The sequence below is a fragment of the Meleagris gallopavo genome, chromosome 28 (assembly GCF_000146605.3).
Source record: "Meleagris gallopavo isolate NT-WF06-2002-E0010 breed Aviagen turkey brand Nicholas breeding stock chromosome 28, Turkey_5.1, whole genome shotgun sequence".
Lineage (NCBI taxonomy): Eukaryota > Metazoa > Chordata > Aves > Galliformes > Phasianidae > Meleagris > Meleagris gallopavo.
In genome coordinates, this window is record NC_015038.2 from 1,401,934 (window position 1) to 1,419,272 (window position 17,339).

The 17,339-nt window shown below is 49.5% G+C and overlaps 2 protein-coding genes across 4 annotated transcripts in view; both read left to right on the forward strand.

Moving 5' to 3' along the window:
• The window catches only part of CAPZA1 (capping actin protein of muscle Z-line subunit alpha 1), a 13,438-nt gene extending 3,555 nt beyond the window's left edge, over nt 1–9,883 (forward strand). Inside the window, exons 2-10 of the mRNA XM_010724285.2 lie at nt 3,754–3,817; nt 4,054–4,105; nt 4,874–4,937; nt 5,374–5,580; nt 5,995–6,074; nt 6,514–6,592; nt 7,092–7,163; nt 7,763–7,825; nt 8,351–9,883. Coding sequence (XP_010722587.1) covers nt 3,754–3,817; nt 4,054–4,105; nt 4,874–4,937; nt 5,374–5,580; nt 5,995–6,074; nt 6,514–6,592; nt 7,092–7,163; nt 7,763–7,825; nt 8,351–8,491 — 822 coding nt within the window. The 3' untranslated portion in view covers nt 8,492–9,883. The remainder of the gene's footprint in view (nt 1–3,753; nt 3,818–4,053; nt 4,106–4,873; nt 4,938–5,373; nt 5,581–5,994; nt 6,075–6,513; nt 6,593–7,091; nt 7,164–7,762; nt 7,826–8,350) is intronic.
• A 1,637-nt stretch (nt 9,884–11,520) lies between these two features.
• Nucleotides 11,521–17,339, forward strand: MOV10 (Mov10 RISC complex RNA helicase). 3 transcript variants are annotated; one of them, XM_003212962.4, is made up of 22 exons: nt 11,521–11,750; nt 12,510–12,606; nt 12,732–12,859; nt 12,939–13,177; nt 13,248–13,488; nt 13,658–13,780; nt 13,891–14,044; nt 14,116–14,270; nt 14,341–14,517; nt 14,596–14,743; nt 14,818–14,979; nt 15,059–15,162; nt 15,313–15,410; nt 15,491–15,610; nt 15,686–15,788; nt 15,950–16,073; nt 16,149–16,340; nt 16,429–16,503; nt 16,581–16,706; nt 16,806–16,894; nt 16,964–17,079; nt 17,209–17,339. In XM_003212962.4, the coding sequence occupies exons 1-21, from the start codon at nt 11,617–11,619 to the stop codon at nt 17,070–17,072; spliced, it is 2,898 nt and encodes a 965-aa protein (XP_003213010.1). In that variant the 5' UTR covers nt 11,521–11,616; the 3' UTR covers nt 17,073–17,079; nt 17,209–17,339. The 3 variants fall into 3 exon arrangements, with proteins under 3 accessions (XP_003213010.1, XP_010722444.1, XP_019478752.1); XM_010724142.3 differs by having other exon boundaries at nt 17,152–17,333; XM_019623207.2 differs by lacking the exon at nt 17,209–17,339 and having other exon boundaries at nt 16,964–17,080.

Sequence of the window (17,339 nt, forward strand, 5' to 3'; positions counted from 1 at the left end):
GAGCGGCCGCCCCCGCCCCGCGGGCCCTCTGCTGCCTCATGGGCCGGGCCGGCCCAGCTCTGCGGGGCGCCGGGAGCCCCACAGCGGGCAAGGGCTGCCCGTCGGCTCCTCCCTTTCCCTGGGCCCATTCAGTTCGCAGCCCCATCCGTTCCCACGCGCGCAGCCCCGGCTCTCCGCCCGCCTGCTCGCCCGCATTGCTTCGGTGCGGAGCGAGGAGCTGAGGGGACGGGGCGTGGAGAGAAAGGCTCGTATGGAAAAGTGGAGACGCGGGGATGTGGAAAAATTGCTGTCTTAAAAGCAGCGCTGAGTTACTACAAAGGAAAAGCTGGCAGCCTATGGCCATTTCTTTCCCACATACCACAGCTAAAATCAGCACCCACAGCTACTCTTCCTTGCATCGTAAGACTATTGCATGTGGGTTTTTGGTTGGTTTTTGTTTTTGTTTTTTTTTTTGCTTTGCTTCTTGAAATTCTGCTTTGGGATGTCAACATTCGTAGATCCTCAGGGATCCTGTGAGCACGGAGTTGCTTTTATTTTCCTCTCCAGCTGCCTGCTTGTGCTTATTGACAGTGGCTGCATGGTGAAGGAGGCTGGCAGGGCCTTACGGATCGATGTGGCCATCGATATGGTTTTAGATCACAGCTGCATCGAATATTTCAGAGCAGAATTCATGTGGAACTGAAATCTCTCCAATGCTGTGTCGAATCTTTGACCTGCTTGGCTGCTGCAACAGAAAGTGTTGTGTTTGAAATGAAAATGGAAAAACAAAGCTTTAGCAAGTTTGAGAGCAAAGGAAGTGAACTGAATTGCCTTTGGTAACCTCGCAGGTCATTAACAGAGCTGGAAAGTAGAACCAGATCCCTGTTTTAGGCTATAGCTGAACTTATCACTCAGTCTGGAAGCGAGAATCAGGATCTAGACTCAGCTGGGCTCTTTTTCCACTGCATTCCCTGAAGACTGCAGTTCCTTCCCAGCACTTTGAGAAGGATGCATCCTGCACTGCGTGTGCCCCAGCATTTCATTTGTCCATGCAGATAGGATTTCACTTGAAATAGGAGCCCTTGTTCAACTTCATGTCCCAGCACAGGCAGGTTTGAATCAGTCTAAATAGCTCCATGTCTAGCGCTGGTAGAAGATGGTAATGAATTCTAAGAAACGTGCAGCAGAGCTTTATTACAGCATCCATTTAATAAACAAAGAAACCAACTATCAAACAAATGGTAAAATTCATTTATTCCCTCACACCTCCCATCCTTATAAGCCTTACTTGAGGAAAGCCAGGGCTCGGGAACCAGGCCTGCTGCAGTGTGTTTTCTAACTTTATTCTGCTGCTGTTTTGCCAGCTTTACCAAAGAGCTGAGCAGCTTCTCTATCAGCAGCTCTCCCCATTTTGGAAAAAGGAAGTCAGTGTAGTTAGCTTGCTGCAGAGCTACCTGAAATGGCAGCGATGGGCAGGAAGTGGGGCAGCTTGCAGAAAGCCTCATTTTCGTGCTTCTGCAAAAGAACTTCCTGCCACTGTGCTGACACTGCTCTGAAACAAACCAGCCCTAAAAACGACAAGTAACAGTGATTCGAATGCTTGGCATTTAGGATTAAGTTCTCTGTTGTCTACTTCTTGCACTCCGTTCCTGATTTCAGTGGTTTGATTGAAATGCTTTTTATTTTATCTCTCCACAACAGAATCAATGCGAGGGCTGCTTTAAAGCAGCGAGTGGTTTTCTGTGGCAGAGTTTGCTTTGTGTCTGGTTTTGTGAGGACACGTAATGGAAGTGCAAAGTCCTTTCTGCGTTGACTTAATTTTACGCATCCTTCCAAAGCAGAGGAATGTGGAAGACTAAAAATCCTTCCTGCAATATTTATTTCCCCCCCCCCATATGTTTTATCAGAAACTATAGACCTATAAGTCCATCTCCTATAACCATGGTCCTTTTCTACCATACAGAGCACAGTTCTGCAGCCACAGCATTGTTCCTTATGTGTACACAGAGTGATTCTTATGGTTTTTAGAGGGGCTTTTCCGTATGTTGAGCACCTTATAAAAAGTAATCTGTTCATCTGGAGAATTAATTTGCAGTGCACATTCTAGTGCTGTCCTCCCACTGAAATGGATCTTGGCGTGAAGTTGTACGTGAGCTCCAAGTACTGTATCTGCAAATGCTTTAGTGCAGTCTGATACAGCTGTACTGATGCCTACACTTGCACTTTCTTAGAAAAGCACACGGTATAATTTCCAGAGTGTTTCAGCCCTTCAGGGCTGTCTGTCAGTGAAATCCACAGAGGATACAAAACAGAAGCATCCCTCTTAATTACTGCTGGGTTATCTTCGTCACCATCCGAGCTTCCAGCAGCAAAGTCTAACAAGATTGTGAAGCACTACATCCTAATTACAGTTCTTTGGACAGTGAAAAGTTTCACCCAATAAGAATGACGTTATTACAATCCTAACATACTTATCAGCCTTATTTAAAAGCAGGAAATGATGAGAAAATAGCTTTACATTTTTACCAATATGAACTATACAAGTTACCAACTTGAGTCAGCAAACTTCAGTGCAAGTTTTTCACTCGTAATTATTATTTTGACTACATAATTATTTCATGCATAAAGAACGCACGTTTTTTCAAAAGAGGCTCTAATTTGGAAAGCAGTCTATTTTTATCTGAAGCTCTGCCCAAGTAATGCAGAGTTGTTACTTGATACTGTTGGAATAAGGCAACTTACCCTCTGTTTGGAAAGGTGTGTGTTTTCTTTCATGGCTTGCTTTAAATCAGTATGTGACAATTGATACAAACAACTATTTCTAATTAAAACATGGCAGGCAGGAGAGAAGCAGAGTGTTTTTCCAGCTGTGGCAGTAATTCAGCTGAAATAGGTGAATACTCCAAAATTCTAATAATCCCAGACTTGTATGTGGGATTTTTGGTTACACTGCAGTTTTATTGTTTTTCAGAAGGGAACTGCTTTTGTTTTTACAGCCTCAGTTTACAGATATTTGGGTATTTTTCCTTCCAGTTGGCCTTTTCTCTTATTGTATCACAGTTCCAGATGCCTTCATTCTTTCCCTACAATGACAGCTCATGGCTGGACTGTGCTGCAGTTTCCAATAAAAGACTGCTGCAGGATAAAGGAAGGAGTAGCATGCCAGAGAAGGGTGGCAAGTAATCCTTGAGAAAACATGTGCCAGAAAAGCTGGTACACTGCATGGAGTAGTTCCAGTTCTTTTTGTTAACTACAGACTTCAAAGGGACAATAACTCTTGAAAGCATAGCATGACATCGATAACAAGAAACCAGGACGTCCTGTAATGAAGCCCTATTCAGCTCCTGACAAAGTCAGCAACAAATCCATAAGTCAGGGTGAGGTTAAACAGGTTTCCTACGCTGTTTCCAGATAGGTTTAGGGTCTAAGACTTTGAGTACACACACTGAATGTTCCTGCACAGGGCATCATGCTGCATGGGTGAAAAGCTAAATGTGTGTAATGGATACACAGATACACATTTGCATACAGTATTGCAACTCTAACAGTACTGTGAAGGTTGAACAGTTCCCATTTTTTACAGTTACCAGTGTGGAGTTGGCTTTTCTTGCTTAGCATCTGAAAAAAATACCTCGTCTTATAAGACTGATGGTTTCCACTTTGAAAACACACACCTGGATTTCTCCTTGAATCTGATATTTAGTGTTTTTGTTTAATTGCTTCGGAGTAGGTTGCAGTATGTATGAATTCAGTAAGTGGTTTTTGTCTTAACAGGTGCGTATAGCTGCAAAATTCATCACTCATGCCCCTCCTGGAGAATTTAATGAAGTATTCAATGGTAAGTAAAGAAAAGCCATCAGTAGCATTTTATTCACATCTCATCCACTGTGAGAGACTGTGTCATGATACATTGCTTTAAGGTCAAGCAGAAGTGGGGAAAAGCATGCTGCCATTCTGTGACTACTTACCCTTAAATAAAATGATTTAATCAGGAACATTTATGTTTGTACAGTTGAAAATTAGAGAAATGTTTGATCAAAAAACCAATAACTCACTTGAACATCCCTTCTCCAGATGTCCGGTTATTGCTTAACAACGACAATCTTCTCAGGGAAGGAGCAGCACAGTAAGTATTCATGTTTCAAGCATGCCAGAAAGAGTATGCCTCTCTGTGGTGGTAGTTTGACTTACACCCATCATGCTGGAACAAAGGAAGCCATTTGTTCTATTGAGAGCAGTCTGCTGTAGTTCCTTATCCCCCACTGAAATATATAATGAAAGGCATGGCTGGTTCTTTTTAAAAGGCTTAAATTGGAATTTGTGGTGTGGAGGCCCTCTATAACTGACAGGAAGGCACTCTGCCAAAAAGGCAGCAGCAAGAATGGCTGATCTTGTTGAAATGTGATTTGGTGAGCAAGTGAAGCCTGAAATTCTGAGTAGTCCTCAGCCAGAGCTTAAAAAAAAACAAAGCTGCCTTCAAAAAATGCTGTCAGAGCATCTTGTTTACTTGTGCAGTCTCATCAGAAGGTGTCTACATATTATGCATGCAGGGCTTCTGATGTTTTATTTAGGTCTGTGTGACACATCTGTCAGCAGGTCTTGACAGAAGACAGTTGTTGTAAATATTAGTCTACTCATATTTGTTTACCTTGCTGCCTGTTTTGCATCAGCTTGCTCATTTTCCCTCAGGCTGCCTTCTGTTCTACTTTTGAACTCTGTACTTTCATGATTACTGAATAAGCCTGGCTTTAGACCTAGATTATTACAGCTATCAATGTGTGGATTATTTGCAAGTGGCAATTTTCCCTGTAGTATGAATCACACCCTGTACTTATTACTAAGAGAATATAAATGTGTATGTACAGCTAAATTTCATGCTCTTAATTCTTAACAGTGCATTTGCACAGTATAACATGGACCAGTTCACTCCGGTGAAGATAGAAGGGTATGATGATCAGGTAAGGAAAAACTTCGCACTCAAGATTTGTGTTACTGCTCTGCACAGAAGCAATAAGTATTTTGTTTTATCAGGATCTTTATGATTTTCTTTCTACCTGCAAGTTATCATCTTTCCTTCTTCCCCCACATCATCCTTGCATTACCAAATTGTTGTTCTTGTGTAAGAGGCAGAGGTGAAGTCTTCTCAGAGCATTGTCTGTTACCACCTGCTGACTAATTCATTGGTAGGCAAAGCTCCACACTGAAGTCATTGGAATTCCAGCTCAAGGATGAATGATTAAAGATTGCTGTTTATTTAAAGATTACTTAAACACTTACATTACTGCATGCTCACAGTTCCTACTGATAGGAGTGAATTCTTAGTGTTGTTTTTTCCTATGGTCTCACATTTATAGCAGCAGAAGAGCATTTTGATTTCTGTTTCTTATTTTTCAGGTCTTAATCACAGAACACGGTGATCTGGGCAATGGCAGATTTTTAGACCCAAGAAACAAAATCTCTTTCAAGTTTGATCACTTAAGGAAGGAAGCTAGCGACCCCCAGCCTGAGGACACAGAATCAGCTTTAAAACAATGGAGAGATGCCTGTGACAGTGCACTGAGAGCTTATGTGAAAGATCATTACCCCAATGGCTTCTGCACTGTTGAGTATCCATCTTGTTTGATGGAAAAATCTTTGCTCTGTGTCATTCAGTACTTTGAGTGGATTCTGTGCTGGGCAATGCTGTTTGAGTTCTGTCTTCCCTGGCATTTTGGCTAATTTTGGAATAAATTCAAAAAGGGTGTGAATAATCTTGGTATGCACACAATGGTAAAGATTTATGAGACCCTATTGTTCATATTCATGACTGCCAAGTACCTCAACACCTGCAATTAAAGAATAGGAGGCATTATTTGCACATAACTACAAGTGGAAGTACTGGACAACTTAACTAGTGGTACACATTCCCAGTGAGATTCCCACAATGGGAAGCCTCCACAGCGCTGCCAAGAACAGAAATTGCAAGTGTTTTTCCTCAGCTCTTGTGCTGATGTAACTCTTTTTTCCTGAATACAGGTTTATGGTAAATCTATAGATGGACAGCAGACAATTATTGCCTGTATTGAGAGCCATCAGTTCCAGCCCAAAAATTTCTGGTAAGACTACTTAAACATCAAAGTAAACATAAAGTTTTCTTCCTTTACTACACTACAAATAAACCCTTCCTCTACTTGTCCTGAACGTCAAGATGCCTTTGGCTTCTCAAGGGGTTCTGTTTCTCATTCTTTTGTCTTTTCCTTGCCAGCCCCTGTTGCTTCCCTAAGTCATAACTCTATGACTTACCCAGAGAAAAAGAAGCTAGCAGGGCTAAATAGGTACCCCCTTACATATTCCAGAGCATAAGTATATTGGAGCCAGCCTGTAACAGATGCGTAGTGTTGGAACTGTGCTTCAGAAATTGAATTCAGTGGCACATAAAGCACTTCAGTACCGGTCACGGAGCAGCAGGACCTGTTGTTCACATTAATTTAGCTTTTTTTTTTTTTTTCTTAGCACTTACTGCAAATAGAGTTTTCATGCTTCACCTGTTTTTAGGAATGGTCGCTGGAGATCAGAATGGAAGTTTACCATCACACCACCAACAGCACAGGTGGCTGCAGTGCTCAAGATCCAGGTGAGCTGCATTGTCTGGCAATAACAGGAAAAACTGCTTGCCATACACTACTGCATTTGCTCAAAATGAAATGCTGAAATTCAGCAAGTGTCCTTCTGCAGTCAAGATATTACTAAGCTATACAATTCAAGAAATTAATTCTTAGAACTTCATTGTTTTGGACATTGTCTACAGCCTGGCCTGTGATTTGTTGTATAGTATCATCCTATATGCCTCCAAGTGTTTGACTTTATCAGGCTAAAACCTATTCTGATTTTATATACTTATATACATATACATAATTGCTCTTATTTCAACTCTAGGCGTTTACTGCATTAACATATTCTTGAACAGTCTTGACAAAGAATGAAACCTTTTAGAAAATCCACCCTGCTTTTAGTCTCCACGTAAGCAGAGAAGACTGGCACAACAAAGCTGCTGTGCCATTCTGGTAGCATTTGGGGGCTCTAGGGGTTATAAAGTGAGTATTAGTGATAACCTGTGTTTTGTCTTTGTTTAGGTTCATTATTATGAAGATGGTAACGTTCAGCTGGTTAGTCACAAAGATATCCAGGACTCTGTACAGGTTTCAGTAAGTATGCCAGAACACTTTTTTCAAAGATAAAGCAGCTATTTTATTTCTTAAACATCTCATGAGGAATATGCTTGGATGCCTACATTCCATTGAGTTTTAATTTAAGGATGACTAGTCAATATAGTTTTAGGGTTTTTTTTCTTGATTGTATGAAATACACAGACTCTTAATTGCTTAAAATAAGTCAGTATTAGAAAGTACAATCTCCATTGGACAGCTTATCTTAAGAGTGTCATTTAAAGAGGGCAGAACACACCTTTCTACATACGTGCTATGGAAACCAAGTCAGTGTTCTCAGGGAAAAATAAGTAGCCCTGTAGCACACCAGGGGGAGCAGTAGTCAAAATCCCTAGTCCATACCATGAAGACTTGTCTTTTGCTCACAAGGGTGAATCCTGCTTCAGTTTGAAGCACAAGCTCAGCCTGGTATCTTGAACTCCACAGAGATATCTGTAGTGAGCAGAAGGATCCAGCTACAAATAGCAGCAGCTTCCATCTCATGTTATCCATGTGTCTGTACTCAGCCTCTCATTTGAGAAGACATCCATTAAAAATGTTGTTTTTAAACATGCACATTATTTTTTTCCTCTTTGCAGAGCGATGTTCAGACAGCTAAGGAATTTATTAAGATAATAGAAAATGCAGAAAATGAGTATCAGGTAAAAAAAACAAACAAACAGTGGTTGTTAATCGTGTTGGAATCATCTCAATCTCCATTGATGAAAATTGACCTCAAATTTTGCTCCTGACTTAATCTAGCATTGACTCTGAGAATTAATTAGAAAAGGGCATTAGTTGCCAGAATCTAATTATAAAGTTACGTGTCATTATTAAGTTTGCTGTGTAGTAATTTTAAAGGGTTACAAAGGATGCCTGGAACAAGCATGGAAAGGGAGTGGGTGGGTTTAAGTGTTTTCCTCTGTGTAAGAGCTTTTTATATTGTCCCAGCCTGTTGGTAGAAGGAGACTTGATGCAGATAAGTCTGTGAGGCACCTAAAGTGGACACTGCCTTGTAGGTGAGGGTTCAGTAGAACCCCTTTACTTACATTCACACTTGTAAAACTGCATTATTAATTTGGTTGTAGTGTGCATTCCTCTCATAGAAAAAGGCTTCGTGGCTTTAACAGTCGTGCTTTTTCAGACTATCTTAGCACTGCTCTAACTGAATCTACTTGTTATTGCAGACAGCAATCAGTGAGAACTACCAGACTATGTCAGACACCACTTTCAAAGCCTTACGCCGGCAGCTGCCTGTCACCCGCACCAAGATCGACTGGAACAAAATCCTCAGCTACAAGATTGGCAAAGAAATGCAGAATGCTTAATATGGAAATAAGGAGCTGTATGAAGTGTTTGTGTGCAAAAAGAAAAAAAGCAAAAAACAAATGTGGTCCTATGCCAAGTAGATGGTTTCTAAACCAGTGCAGCATATTTCTAGGGCTTTCAAAGTTGACAGGTTTTCTAGCCTCAGAGAGAACTGTGGAACAAATAGCATTGTCTTTGTGTTTTGTGTTTCCTGCCACGTAAGCTTCCTCTTGTGATTGCATATACTGATAGGTCATTTTAATTAAACCACATTCATGGTTCAGAAGTATAGCTGTTTTCAATCACTAATTGTACTGGTTGGAAAACTGCCTAGCTGCAAAAGCCCTATTACAGATACATCTGAGGGTGCAGGGCATTTCCTTCACCTGTATACAGCACTCCAGGTACTCCAGTAAGTTTGTCAAATCTGCCAACAGCTCAAGGCACTATGCTGCAAGTTGTAATAATGCAGACACAGTAAGTGCTCCCAAGCATCCTTACTACTGACCTCCACAAAGCAAAAGCCTGTAGGCTTGGATTTTACTATACATAATGAGTTTACAATAGCCATTACAGAAATTCCTACACAGCTAGCTCTTCCAGGGACCTTTTTTTTCCTCCAATCTGAATATTTGAGCCATGTTCCCTTAGAAGTGAACATTTTTGCTCTCCCTTATGTATGTACAGTTATCAGACATCTGCATTTTTATAGAACTCTGACTTGGATCGTTGCTGATCTGTGGAGACTGGATTAGATTAAAAATGCAAATGTCTGCAAAATAGGTATGTTGTGCTTTAATGCTTTGTGGCAGGTTCATAAAATTTGTATCACAGGTGTATGGATGGATAGCATACAAAATAAATAAACTTGAACCAAAGTGGGAGGAACAACTTTTCCATTTTGTCTCTGTTGTGGCCAGTTTCTTGTCATACCTAAGGGGAATTCTGGATTTAATATCTTCATTGCTCTTACCTGCTTGCTCCTGTTAATTTGTCTTTGTAAAATCAGGAATAGCAGTCCTATCAGTTTCTCTGCCAGGGATAGTGAAGAGACGTGCATGCTTTCTCCTCAGTCAAAACTTGCAAGTAGATTCATCACAACATAAAACCCCTTTGGTTCACCCACTTTGCCTTGTTTCCACTTGGTTATCAATGGGCCTTTTTTGCAGGTTCTGGTTTTTAGAACTGGCTAGAGTCTTCCTATTTTTTAGTTACACAAAGAGCTCAAGAAGATAGGGACAGGACTGCCTGTGCATTGCAGTTCAGGTTTTGCACAGTAATATCATGTACCCTTTGTGAGATATTTTGTCAAAATAAAATATATTTGTATTTGCTGTTGAAACTGCCTGTTCATAGTACAGGCACCCTCTGTATAGTCTAGTAGAAATACACCAGTCTTTGTTTTAAAGCCATTCACGTCTGTTCTTTCCTGAAGACTGCAAACAGAAGTGCAGGTGACAAACTGAAAGCTACCATGGTATTGCTTGCAAACATCCACCATCCCTCCCACCCCACCATGCAGACCAGGGAACTGGAATTGAAGTCTTTCAGGTTCAAAGAAAAAAAAAAAAAAAGCAGTCATACCATTTTAACAAAGCACTTCACCCTGGTAAAACAACAGATCAGGGGATTTCTGCTAATCGCCAGAATTGTTGCAACATCTCCTAACCTCATATGCTCAACTTGTGTAACAGCACTGGATACGTGCATACCATGCTGGAATAGCTCCTTTGGAAGGGACCTTCCAAATCAACATACATCCTAGGTCAGGCACATTAGACAAAGCAAGACTGCCTTAGTGCTAGCAATTGTTTGTGCTCTGCCCTGTTTGCACACAGCTGTGCTCGGTGCTGCTGAAGGACAGAGCATACCTTCTGCCAGCAGTGTCTGCAGGAAGGTTTCCTCCTCGTGCTGCTGGAGGAGGTGAAGCACAGCGCAGAGGAGATGCTGTGGCTGTGGGCCTATCCAGACTGCAGCAATTCCAAGAATGTGAAGCTGAAACAGAGGCCCCGAGATAACGCTGCACACAACAGAGCTTTTATCTACCAGCACAGCCTCGGCTTCAAGGCCAGTCTCCTCCTGCTCTGGGTTACTTTGCAAGTAGTTCACTGCTTGTCCTAGCTTTAAGATTGAGAGGACAGTGTGTTTCTACCTTCACAGAGCCTTCTTTTAGGGCCAGTTCACTCCCTCACTGACCTCCTCACCCTCTTGCTCCATCTGCAGCACTCACCTATCCTTACCCTTTGCCCAGCTCCTTAGGAAAAAAAAAACCAAACACAAGATTCAGCATAACACTGCAGCTGAGCACTGATGTGTCAGTGATGACACATTCTGAAAGGTGCTCTGTCTGTAAAGCTGTCAACTACTCTCAGCCAGAGGTTTCAGATGAAACTGAGGCTGGCTTGAAACCAATGCATTGGTACAGCATGCAGCCACCAAACATTGAGCCCAGCCACTCCCAGCAAGTAGGCAGTGCAGCTTGACTAAACCAGGGAAACTCAGTTTTCCTGATATTTACAATATCAGGCTTTAAATTCCCAACATCCTAGATGTAGAATATGACAGAAGTGCTCAGAAGGGACTTTTTCCAAGAGCAACATCTGCTTTTTCCAAGCCTCAGAGCCCTCCCACAACCTGCCCAGGACCCCAGAGCACAGCCAGGGGTCACCCAGCTGCGCTGACAGCAGCCTTACCCCAGCTCCTCGTGCTGCAGGCAGTCCCAGGGCCTCAAGCTGCTTTACAGGAGCAACTTGAGAACCCCCATCCCTCCTAGGCAGGCTGTAGAGTTAAAGCCTAGAAAACTAGGCAGTAGAGACAAACAGCCGCCCTATTTATGGAGCAGCAGTGCGAGCTGTGAACCCACACCCCCCCATCATTGCCTACAGCACACCTGCGCAGCGCACCTGGGTGCTCCTCCTGGCCCTGACAGCAGCACAGGACTGAGCCCGGCCCTCCGGCCCTGACCTCTCTGCCGGGATCCGGGGTTTGGGGCCGGGGGCCGGGAAGGGCTGGTGGGGGCGGTGGAGCGCGGTAGGGGCGGCCCCATCCCCGGACGGGCGGTTCCGTGGGGCGTTCGGCCCCTTTCGCTTTCGTTTCTCTTGCGGAGCCACCACACCGGTTCGGCACGGCACTGCTCGGCACAGCCATGCCGCGGTTCAGCGTGGCGGAGGCGAGGCGGTACGGGGATCAGTTCGTGCAGTTCTTACGGGACACGGACCGGGAGAAGGAAAGCCGGAGGGACGTGCTGCGGGACATCTACAGCCAGGAGTTCCGGGCCAGGTGAGAACGGCGTTGCTGCGGAGTCGGGTGCCGGGCAGCGGTGGCCCTTGGGGCTCTCCTGTCACCCGCTGGGATGGGATGAGGGCTGAGCGCTTCCGAGGAGACGCCCTGACCCGTGGAACTCCGAGCGCAGGGCTCTGCTCCTGGGGAACGTAGAGCGGTGCTGCTGGGCAGCTTGACTCCTGCAGCACGGAGAGCACGGCGACTGACTTCTTCAGGCATCGCCCTGTGCCCTCTGTGCCACCCGCTTCACGGGGGCATTCCTGGCTCCAGGGACCCCCGGCAGCAGCCTGGGCGCAGCCTTGGGCATCACTGTCCACCCGCTCCCCACCTCATCCTGCTGACACTGGTCACGCTGGCCCCTGTGCAGCGTCACCGCTGTTAATGATTGGCAAAGACAGAGTTCATCCACCACGGGACGTGCCCAGCACAAAAGGAGGTGTGCTCCATCTGCACAGGGTCAGCCTTTGGGTGCAGGGCACTGTGCACCTCTGTGCAGCCTCCACCCTACCACCCAAGTGCTGGCAGGGGCAGGACTGCAGAGCTGGCAGGGCACAGCTGGAGAGGCCGTGGCACAGCACAACAGTGCTGGAACAGCCTGCAGGGCTGTAAGGTCTGAGTGGAGCTCGCAAGAAAGCCCCCATCCTTTTCCCTTCCCTAAAGTAGAGGGAATGGCTGGCGTGAGGGGCCCTGCTTTACCCCCTTCCACTCCTGCCCAGCATTCTCCTCCTCACCCGGAAGATCTCTCTTTATATGTAGGACTGACACAAGAACGCCCAGTTTCTCCTCCATCCTGTATGCCCTAAGAGTGTCCAAGCGGGCGCAGGTACATGGGCAGACCGTGCGCTTCAAGAAGGTAATGGAGCAGTGCAGCAGCTCCTTCACCCCCAGGGATGGGCTCTAGTGGGGTCCCAGCTCCCAACAAGACCCCGACACACACTGAGGGGCTGTGCCCACACTGATGCTGGCTGCTCCCGGCAGGAGAGGAAGCGGGTTGTGGTGGCAGATCAGTACCGCAGGCCCAGGACAGACACTGAGGTGTCTGCACCCACTCCAGGCCAGCAGCCCAGCTCCGGACCAGCAGTGCCACAGAGCCGTGCCAAGAAGTGGTAATACTCCCAGATCCTGCACAGGGGCTCCTGGTACCTCCACTACAGCTGGGGAGACCTCAGTGCCCCCTTCCTGCAGGGCCGAGTTCGTCCGTGGGAAGCACGGGGTAGAGATCGTCTCAGAGTACGACCAGGGAAATGGGCAGATCCGCTTCCCTGTGGCTGTCAGCGAGACGAAGACATTCACTGTGCAGGTGCAGAACCACGGCGCTGAAGCCGTGACACTGCACCACTGCCGTCCCCTCCACCGCGTGCGGGAGCTCTCCTTCACGGATGAGCAAGGGGTGACACAAGACCAGGCGCTGCTGCTGCACCCAGGTACTGCCTGGCCCCACTCCCTGCTCCCCCAGGGATGCAGGATGCAGCCCCAGCTCTCCCCCCCTCGCAGGCGGTGCGTATCCCATCCAGGTCCGCTGTCGGACCAGACAAAATGGGTTCTTCCGTGCCGTGGTGATGTTTGAGTTCAGCAAGGAGCTGGAAGGGCCCTTCAGCATCGGGCGCTCCATCGCTGCTGTTGCTCAGAGCCAGCTGGCCAAGGAGCTGGGACCCTCGGCACCCTACAGGCCCTACCAGGCCAGTCTGCAGCGCCCCATCACTGTCATCACCGAGGATGGAGTGCCCCCCATCAGGTACTGCCATCCCCCACTGCTGTGCCACATGGAGGGCCCTGGGCATGGCTCTGCTAGCAGGGTGCAGCTCTCTGCACTTGTGCTGGCTGTACGGCTGCTTTATCCTGTGGGGTCAGTGGCAGCGGGCTTTGGGACCCAACCCCTGCAGCATCGCTGTTCCCTCACCCAGCTCCCGGAAGAATGAGCTGGAGAAGGAGATCCCCCTGGGCACTTACCTGTACCCCAAGAGCCTCAAGGAGACCATCATGCTCGGGCCCAAGACCAGCCCTGACTCCAGCTGGATGAAGATGCAGTGAGTGCTGATGGGGAGGGGGATGCCTCCTTGCACCATGCACATCCCGTTGCTGCCCCGTGTCCCACGGGCTGTGCTGGGCACGGTGACATCCAGCCCCACATCTCCAGGTCACTACTGGAGGCTCCGTTGCAGCCTGAGAACTACAAGCAGAAGTTCCAGCTGCTGCTGCACCTGGAGGAGATCCAGCTGGAGGTGGACATCCGCCGCTATGACCTGCAGCAGGTGCCCATGGCGCAGAACGGGGCGCTGCTGCTCCTCAACGTGAGTGGGGACTGCTGTGGGGCACAGGGGTGGGGGCAGCTCCAAGGACCCGATGCGACACCTCACTGCAGGTGCCTGGCGTGGCCGAGAATCGCCCGTCGGTGCTGCGGGGCGACCACCTCTTTGCCAGCCTGAGCAGCGAGCGGAGCAGCTCCCCACGCGTCCTGTACAAGGGCTACGTGCACGGCGTGGAGCTGGAGAGGGTCCAGCTCGGCTTCTCCCACAAGTGAGTGGGCCCTTCCCCTGGGCTGGGGGCGGCCATGGGGCAGCATCCCCTCTCACCCCACTCTTTCCAGGCTCATGAAGAAGTTTGTGAACGATCTGAAGTTCGACGTGACCTTCACCTTCAGCCGCCTGCCGCTGCAGGTGCAGCACCGCGCCGCCGCCATGGCCATGCAGAAGGGTCTGGACAGCATGCTCTTCCCCTCAGCCTCCTGTCAGCGCTCGCTCTTCAAGGGCACCTTCCAGCCCCAGTGAGTCGGGGTGAATAGCAGCTCTGTGCATCGGGTGAATTGAGTGGGGGGTGCTCAGCTCAGCCTCTGCATCTGCAGGTGGTTCGACCGCAAGCTGGAGGCGAATGAGGAGCAGTGCCAGGCTGTGAAGCGTATCGTCACCGGGATGTCCCGACCTGCACCGTACCTCATCTTTGGGCCTCCTGGGACAGGCAAAACGGTCACCCTGGTGGAGGCCATCAAGCAGGTGGGTGGTGGGGCTCAGGGCCAGCACAGGGCATCGCTGCCCAGCCCATGGGGCTCAGCCTTCCCTCCCCTCAGGTGTGGTCATGCTGCAAGGATGCCCGGATCCTGGCCTGTGCCCCATCCAACAGTGCTGCTGACCTGCTGTGCCAGCGCCTCCTCACCAACATCCCGTGCCGTTACATCTACAGGATCATGGCCACCTCTGCCAACTACAAGGAGGTGCCTGTAGACGTCAGGGTAGGTCTGTGCCCCCCTCCCCAGCCCCTGCAGAACATGGCCCCGAGGAGAAGGGCCCCCACCTAATGTTCTGCTCCAGCCCTGTTGCAATTGGGACGACAGCGAGAAGTGCTACGTGTATCCCAGCAAGAAGTTGCTGCAGCCCTACCGGATCCTCATCACTACACTGGTGACAGCAGGAAGGTCAGGGCATCCCCATGGCCCCTGGGGCTGCAGGGACAGCCTCAGTGGAGTGCAATAAGAGGGGATATGGGGGGCACATGAGGAGGGTGATGACGAGGGAAGGTTGTATAGGCAGAGCTGCTCATGCCACCTCACTCCACCTCTCCTCAGGTTGGTGTCAGCCAACTTTCCCCCGGGATATTTCTCCCACGTCTTCATCGATGAGTGTGGCCACGCAGTAGAGCCTGAAAGTGTTGTGGCAATTGCTGGTGAGTGGCTCCTGGCTGCCTCCCTGGGTCAGCGTTGCTGCCCAGTGCTCCCTGTTCCCATCTGAGCTCCCTCTGCCCAGGGCTGCTGACCGCCATGGACCCGAACACCAACCCCAATGGGGGACAGCTGGTGCTGGCAGGGGATCCCCAGCAGCTGGGCCCTGTCCTGAGGTCACCTCTGGCTGCGCAGCACGGCTTGGGTGAGTGAGGGCAGGGCTGGGGGTGGCACAATGCCTGCATAGCATCGCGGGAGCCATGGGTCTGACTGCATGCAGGTACCTCACTGCTGGAGCGCCTGATGCTGCACAATGCACTGTATGCCAAGTCAAATGAGGGCTACAACCCGCAGTTCGTCACCAAGCTGCTCTGGAACTACAGGTAGTGACGGGACCACGCAGCTTAGTGCAGGGCACGTGGTGTCATCCCACTCCTGATGGGTGCCGTGGCCCTGGGGATGGGGCAGACCTGCAGCCCTGGGTGCCTGGTGCCCGAGGAGAGCATCAGGCCTCTCTTGCTCTGCACTGTCCTGCCTCTGCCAGGTCCCACAAGGCCATCCTCAAGGTGCCCAATGAGCTCTTCTATGACAGTGAGCTGAAGGCGTATGAGGGCAGCGAGCTTGACGTGCGCAACTTCTACTGCACCTGGGAGGAGCTCCCCAAAAGAGTAGGGGGGCACTGGGGACAGGGGTGGGAGGAGCCCCTGCACTGCAGCTGAGCTGATCCTAATTCTTTGCCCCAGGACTTCCCCATCATCTTCCACGGGGTGTGTGGGGAGGACGAGCGGGAGGCCAAGAGCCCCTCCTTCTTCAACACAGCCGAGATTGAGGTGGTGGTTCAGTACCTGCAGAAGCTGCTGCAGAGCCAGGGCCGGCGCGGCTGCCCCACCATCTCACCCAAGGAAATCGGCATCATCTCTCCCTACAGGAAGCAGGTGCAGGCTGAGGGAAGTGGGATGGAGGAATTGGGGTGGCTCAGCCTCCTCAGCAGCTCCACTGCAGCACATCCCCTGTCCTCTCCAGGTGGAAAAGATCCGCCTGGCCATCACCTCCAAGGACCCCGTGCTGAAGGCGCTGCCAGATATTGGGCAGCTGAAGGTACCCAGGGCCCCACACATCACTGGGGGAAGTGATGGAGCCCCAGCCCCTCTCACCACTCAACTCCCACACCCCAGGTGGGCTCTGTGGAGGAGTTCCAGGGTCAGGAGCGCCGCGTCATCCTCATCTCCACCGTGCGCAGCTGCAGTGAATACCTGCAGCTGGACCAGACCTTCTGCCTTGGCTTCCTCAAGAACCCCAAGGTGTGGCCCCCAGCTCCCTGGCAGAGCTGCTATGGGCGCAGGCACCCCACAGCCAGCAGGTGAACACAAGGGAAACCCCAACTCTGCTCCCTTGCTCAGAGGCTCAACGTGGCACTCACCCGGGCGAAGGCGCTGCTGATCGTGGTGGGTAACCCGGCCGTGCTCAGCAAGGACCCACACTGGCACAGGTGAGCCCTGCAGCCCCTCCAACCCCCCACAGCCCCACACCCATCGCCCACACCCCGCTGCGTCCCCAGGTTCCTCAGTTACTGCCGGGATGAGGGCGCCTGCAGGGGGTACGACGAGGAGCCCCCCGAGGAGGACAGCCTTGCCACCCACCTCGACTCCCTGCGCCTCGGCAATTAACGGCCAGGTAACGCGCGGCTCAGCACGGGCAGGAGCTGCTCTCTCTGTGCTGCTCCCGAGCCCTGTGCTGTCCCCGCAGAAGCCCAGCACAGCCCCGCGGAGCTCCGGCACCCCCAACCCGAACCCCATCCCGCAGCCGCCTCCTGCTCTGCCCCCTGGAGCCGGGCTGTGCGCTGGATGGAACCCACCGGCTGTCACACAGGGCTGCAGCTGCGGCTGAGAGCCCAACCCAGACCGTGGGGCTGAGTCCCAGGATCACCAACGTCT